The 6925-nt window shown below is 39.5% G+C and overlaps 1 protein-coding gene across 1 annotated transcript; it reads left to right on the forward strand.

Annotated features, from left to right (window-relative positions):
* Positions 1-3977: 3977 nt before the first annotated feature.
* LOC139949158 (histamine H2 receptor-like) lies at positions 3978-4961 on the forward strand. The gene has a single exon (XM_071947558.1). It carries the CDS (start codon positions 3978-3980, stop codon positions 4959-4961), a length of 984 nt encoding a protein of 327 aa, XP_071803659.1.
* The last annotated feature ends 1964 nt before the right edge of the window (positions 4962-6925 follow it).

Below are 6925 nucleotides of genomic sequence, written 5' to 3' on the forward strand. Positions count from 1 at the left end.
TTGTTGTTGCCGCAAAAACTAATTATATCATGCCACATGAGGGCGCTGTTGAAGAAAATAGTGGTGCACACTCAACGATCTGGCCCAAATTAATTGATAAAAATGCGGGACTAATATCCCTTACGATTTTTTCATTTTGTTGTCTTTTATTTTACTACCAATGTTTCCCCAGAAAAATCACTTATAACCCCTTTATCCACTACAGTTAACAGCAGTATCGTGTCGCATGCAATTATTCCGCCGGACGGTTTTGCATATGCAATCGTGTCCGCCCGGACGCTGCTGCATAATGCAATTGTGTCCGCCTGGACACAATTGCATACGCAGTTGTGCCCCCCCATGCAAAACCGTCCTTGCAGTAAATTAAACGCCCTTGGTCGACGTAACACGTTCGCCATTTTTTACACGCTAAATGCATGTCATGATGACATAGAAATGTTCGGCCGTTGGTATTTGCTGTATCATAAAAAAAACGTTAATTCATGCTGCAATTTAGTGCATGGATGCTCGCTTACGCGCGCACATACATGTACAGTCGCGCACTGTCCAGTCGTGTACATGTTCACAGGACGGTTTTTGCATAGCCCCGGACACGATTGCATATGCAAAATTGTCCGGAGCGGACAGTATTGCATGGCGGACACAATGGCATCTGACAACGGCCCCCTGCATTCGTTTTTAACACCTGATTTCCAGTTAAAAGCTACTCGTTTTTTTAGACTCAGCTGAAAGTGACTGTACTCGGCTTGAATCCCACTCAGACCAGGCGGAGCATTGCATGCATGTGGATTGGGTTTTCAGTCCTTAAAGGCAGTGGACACTATTGGTAATTACTCAAAATAATTATTAGCATAAAACCTTATTGGTAACGAGTAATGGGGAGAGGTTGATGGTGTAAAACATTGTGAGAAACGGCTCCCTCTGAAGTGCCATAGTTTTCGAGAAAGAAGTAATTTTCCACGAATTTGATTTTGAGACCTCAGATTTAGAATTTGAGGTCTCGAAATCAACCATCTTAACGCACACAACTTCGTGTGACAAGGGTGTTTTCTTCTTTCATTATTATCTCGCAACTTTGATGACCGATTGAGCTCAATTTTTCACAGGTTTGTTATTTTATGCACATGTTGAGATACACCAACTGTGAAGGCTAGTCTTTGACAATTACCAGTAGTGTCCTCTGCCTTTAACTGGTGGGTTTTCCCCATTGTGCGGGCTTTCCTTCTCGTATAGAACTTGACATTTTCGTCTTGTTCCCTAATCTCCACTCCAGGATTACAGACTTTGACTTTTCCGGAGTGCATGTGACACTTATAGAAAACAGTGAGATTTTATTTTATTGAACCAATTACCGGATGTTCACCATTTAGCCAGCCGCCTATCGATATACTGTAGTGATAGGAGGAAACCTTGCTAGCTTGTGTTTGTAGAAAAAAGGAACATCAAAAGAATCCTCGATAGTCATTATTAAGCTAATGAAGCTAATGGTGGTGAAATAATTCAGCTCTTACCCCAACAAGACGCTCATTAGTAAACACAAAGGAAACTGTATTTATTCATCATTCATGATAATATTGTCGAAAACCGTCACGCCTTCGCATTTAATCAGTATAATCATTGAGTCAGATAAAAGCCTTGAAAAGCTATTGTGTCCATTTTATCCTTACAAACAAATATTCGCCATAAAAATTACCGTAGCCGTTTAACGAGAGACATGTATTGTTCTCATGCGAACTTGTACTTTTATACAAATATCAAGGTTCAAATTGTGCATAAAAATTAAGCTGTGGCTATCTTTTAAAATTTGAAGTACGATTCCAGTAATTAACTGCAAGAATCTTGAAGTATTAGTTTTCAGCAGGGACTCTAGAGGGTTAAAAGGCAGTGGACACTATTGGTAATTACTCAAAATAATTATCACCGTAAAACGTTTCTTGATTACAAGTAATGGGAAGAGGTTGATGGTGTAAAACATTGTGAGAAACAGCTCACTCTGAGGTGACGTAGTTTTCGAGAAAGAAGTAATTTCCCACGAATTTGATTTCGAGACCTCAAGTTTAGAATTATTTTTAGGTTTCGAAATCAAGCATCAAAAAGCACACAACTTCGTGTGACAAGTGTGTTTTTTCTTTCATTGTTATCTCGCAAATTCGACGACCGATTGAGCTCAAATTTTCACAGGTTTGTTATTTTATGCATGTTGAGATACGCTAACTGTGAAGACTAGTCTTTGACAATTACCAATAGTGTCCACTGCCTTTAATTTTCGCCATTTCCAACCAATGGGACTGTAAATGAGTTTCCCGCCCAACTTCCCAAGAACAAGTTTGCCCTTTTAGAAAGTCTTGGGCATACGTGTTATCTCTTATTCTGATGATTAAGTGCCACAGCCCGGAAGATATTTGACGTTACTAGACAGCTTGCATGTGATTTATGGTGAATTAGGCCCTACTTCTATAATTGCTCGAGGCAGATACACACAGTCGAGCTGTTGGCGAGCAATACAGCACGTAATGTTGGTCGACGTGGTGCTGTAAATGAACCACAGTTTGTTTTAGCACGAACATTGATTAAAGGAACACGTTGCCTTGGATCGGACGAGTTTGTCTATAACAAGCGTTAGTAACCGTATGTTATGAAATGCATAATGGTTAGAAAGATGTTACGTAGAATATAATGATCCACACAAGTATCACTCAAAATTGCACGGTTTTCCATTTACGTCGCGAAACTAACACGATCGGCCATTTATAGGAGTCAAAAATTTGACTCCCTCCCATGATGGCCGACCGTGTTAGTCGACAGGGTAAAAAGAAAACCACTCAATTTCGAGGCATATTTGTGTGGATCATTGTATTCTACTTTTACAACATCTTTCTACCCATATGCATTTTATAACAAACGGTTACAGAACGATTTTCAAAGACCAACTCGACCGATCCAAAGCAACGTGTTCCTTCAAAATACAAGCGTTTAAAATTTGCACACGGGATTAGTGCTCTAGTATTTTGGGACAAATTACTTTACCATCTTAGCTTTAGAATCATGCTGTTCTTTGTTGATATTATTCTACAGGCCTACAGTAACAGTTTTTTTTTGTGGATTGTCACTCAGCGACAGGAAGCCGTTTTGAATCACATACCATTGTTGCTGGTGTGTTAAAAATTTGATCTAATTCGTTAACCTTATTGTGTGAGAAACTCTGCGTTCTGAAGTTGTGTCGACATGAGTTGCATACAAATTTAGCACCGTGAGGGCGTGAACAACGCACTTTTCGGTCAATCTAAAATAAGTCGGCCCACGCACGTCAACTGCCGTTGACTATAAGCACAAGGTCACGTGGCATGGAGTTGAGTTCTCTGCTGACACATGCCTTTGAAAAGGCGCTCTTTTAAATAATATTTCTCGCTGATGCCGTCATACAGTATCGTTTCGGGTAATAACTTACAAAGTTAAAAAGACTCAAAAGTTATCAATACCTCACTGGACACGACAACGTTGAACAATGCAGTTGGTATCCACCTTTTATTTATTCGGACTCCAATGGACGGGATAGTCCTTCGAGACACTGAAACACGGAACGTGGCCGTGCCGGTTGGCTGATAGATATTGACTCGATTGCCAGCAACATCATTTAATTAGACCATTTATTATGTTGCTGTGTATGCCTCTACACTAAGTATTCGTTCTTAGTGCTGTTTCCTATAAGAAAACTTACGCAGTGATCACTGGAGATCAGCCGCTTGAACCATGGCCTCCATGCTTGAACCCACTCACCAACCAAACGTCTCCCGGACATCTTTCTACTTGCACTTTGGTTTCAGTTTGCACATTTCGGTTTGATAGTTGTGCCCGTGACCAAGCACTTGCACCCAATACGACTATTAACTCATGCTGGAGGGATGTACCGTACAGGAGGACAGATATAACCTCCTTGCTGCTAAACACAAATCTACGATCTAAAAAGGCAAGACAACATGTCACTGCAAACGCCACATGTGCAGGCCTGTATTGCATCTCACACTACACTAGCTTACATAGTCCGTGGTACTGTGGTAGCAATATACTGCATTGTGACGATCTTCTTCAACTGTTTACAAATCGTGGTAACGCAGAGAGTTACAAGCTTTTCGGACAACACCCGGATACTTATGACATCATTGGCTCTATCTGACATTGGGGTTGGATTTCTTGCAGTATCGTCTCTGTTCATCTCTGTCTTCGTGGAATCCTATACGATCCCCTCATGGCTATGCCACGTTGCTTTTGCATGGTTTTATACATGCACAAGTCGGTCTGTAGTGGACCTTATGATGTTAAGCGTAGATCGTTTCGTAGCCGTTACAAAACCGTTACGATACCCAACAATTTTACCTCAACACAGAGTCAAGCTTATCACGTTAATCTTATGGGTTTTCATCGTAACATTAGGCGTTACTACCTCTTTGATTAACACTGTTGAATTCAACGAATGTGTGTCTCTGTGCGTGCCGAAACTACCTCGATCAGTCACTGATAGTGTTCTGATCTTTATCATGTATTACGTCTTACCTTTGGTGATTATCTTTGGCATGAATATGAAACTTTGTCAACTCAGTTCGATGCATGTTAAGAAAATCCAAGCTTCTATACCTTTATCAGAGATCGTGGAAAACAGCGTCTCATCAACTGTTTCAAGACGCATTGTACAGCGTCAACCGACAAACGGGAACAGGAAGTCTGCTTATGTTGTTGCCTTCGTTACATTAGGATTCGCTTTAACATGGATTGCTTACTATGTTATGATACTCGTAAGCACTTTTGGTGGTCCTGAGGCTTCAGAGTGGATTCAGTTTACTGTAGTGTGGCTGGCTCTGAGCAATAGCTGGCTGAATGTCATCATCTATGCCCTCTTCTATCGTGCATTTCGAGAAACAGCACACAAGTTTATTGTTAGATGTGGTCGATGCTTTCAACCTTGAAAGCAAACCTTGTTCGGGACACAGGTGACAAACAATGCTTCATAACTCACGTCTTTAGAACTCAAAGGCACTGAGTCCAAAATGTTCACAGGTTTGTTGTTTATGCATGTTGGGATACGCCAAATGAGAATACTGGTCTTTGACAATTTACACAGGTGTACAGTGCCTTTTAAACAACAATAATATTTTTATAGTGATCCATTCGGTGCAAGTATGAATGTATTTTAGGCCATCATTTATGATAAAATCACAAAGTTTAGCAATGTACTTACTCACAAACACGTACAGGCCTAGATCAAGCCTTCCTGGTAATTATTAAAGGAGTACACGTTGCCTTGGATAGGTCGAGTTGGTCTTTGAAAAGCCTTTGTAACCGTTTGTTATAAAATGCATATGGGTAGACAGATGTTGTAAAAGTAGAATACAATGATCCACACAAACATGCCTCGAAATTGCACGGTTTTCCTTTTACCTCGTCGACTAACACAGTCGGCCATTAATGGGAGTCAAATTTTTGACTCCCCATAAATGGCCGACCGTGTTAGTTCGCACAATAAAAGGAAAACCACGCAATTTCGAGGCAAACTTGTGTGGATCATTGTATTCTACTTTTAAAGCATTTTTTCCAACCATTATGCATTTTATAAAAAAAACGGTTACAAACGCTTTTATAGACCAACTCGTCCGATCCAAAGGCAACGTGTTACTTTAATGTGATTAAGTGGATGGTGTATAGGCCTACGTGTAATTAGTTGCGAAACCACTTGGGTTAATCTGTTTGGATCCCAAAGAGCTCCAATTTATCAAGATCCTGTGATGATTTATTTGGCCAAATCGATTTACGGAAACGAAGAAGTCGACACACAACGTGATAATTTAGATGACTTCTTGGAACTGAAACGTCAACCTGCTGCGGTGATTTAATTTGTTAAAGGCAGTGGACACTATTGGTACTTACTCAGAATAATAATATTAGCATAAAACCTTGCTTCGTAATAAGTAATGGAGAGCTGTTGTAGTATAAAACATTGTGACAAACAGCTCAATCTGAAGTAACGTAGTTTTTGAGAAAGATTAATTTCTCACTAAAACAAACAAGGGCGTTTTTTTCACAGGTTTGTTATTTTGATAAATGAGGTAAGTCGTCTTAAACAAATAAGTTGAACTAGTTATGGTCCCGTTATCTGGAGCTTGCTCTGTGGTATAATATTGCACCAGAACTCCGTGTTTATTTTGCTTATAACGGTAGAGCGCAATTATAACGGTATTACGCCGTTGTAACGGTACTATGCTGTTAGAACGTTTGCTCACTTTATTGCTCATAACGGTGTACCGTTGCTAATAACGGTATTACACCGTTATATTGTCATTGCTTACAATGGTATAATGGGATTTACTTTTATGACTGTATGGCAACTCGTTATAAGAGAACCGCTGTAAAGAGGTTCTGCTTACAAAGAGTCAATGTCAACACGCTGCAATTAGCCGTTTGAAACTGCTTAACAAACAAAGAACCTATGTCTTTTCACCTGGTTTATCTCCACATGTGCAGAACATAACAAACCTGTGAAAATAGTGTCCAGTGCATTTAATATGTACTTTTAAGGGTCTATGTACTTTTTGTAGGACAAAAAAACACAATGTTCTATGTACTTTTTGACAGACAAAAAACACAATGTCTACAGATTTACACTAAACTTACACAGTTTAAAGATAATGATAGTAGAAAGCTTCCCTGAAAATATTACTTGCTGAGGTGCTGTAGTTTTTGAGAAATGAGTAAAACAATGTCATGAAAATAATTTTCGTCTCGGTGATCATAAGACGAAAATTATTTTAGCATATAAAAACTTATTTTCATGACAGTGTTTTACTCATTTATAAAAAAATCTTCAGCACCTCAGCAACTAATATTTTAAGGTACGCTTTCTACTATCATTATCTTCAAACGGTGTAAGTTTAAT

The sequence above is a fragment of the Asterias amurensis genome, chromosome 16 (assembly GCF_032118995.1).
Source record: "Asterias amurensis chromosome 16, ASM3211899v1".
NCBI classification, from domain to species: Eukaryota; Metazoa; Echinodermata; class Asteroidea; order Forcipulatida; family Asteriidae; genus Asterias; species Asterias amurensis.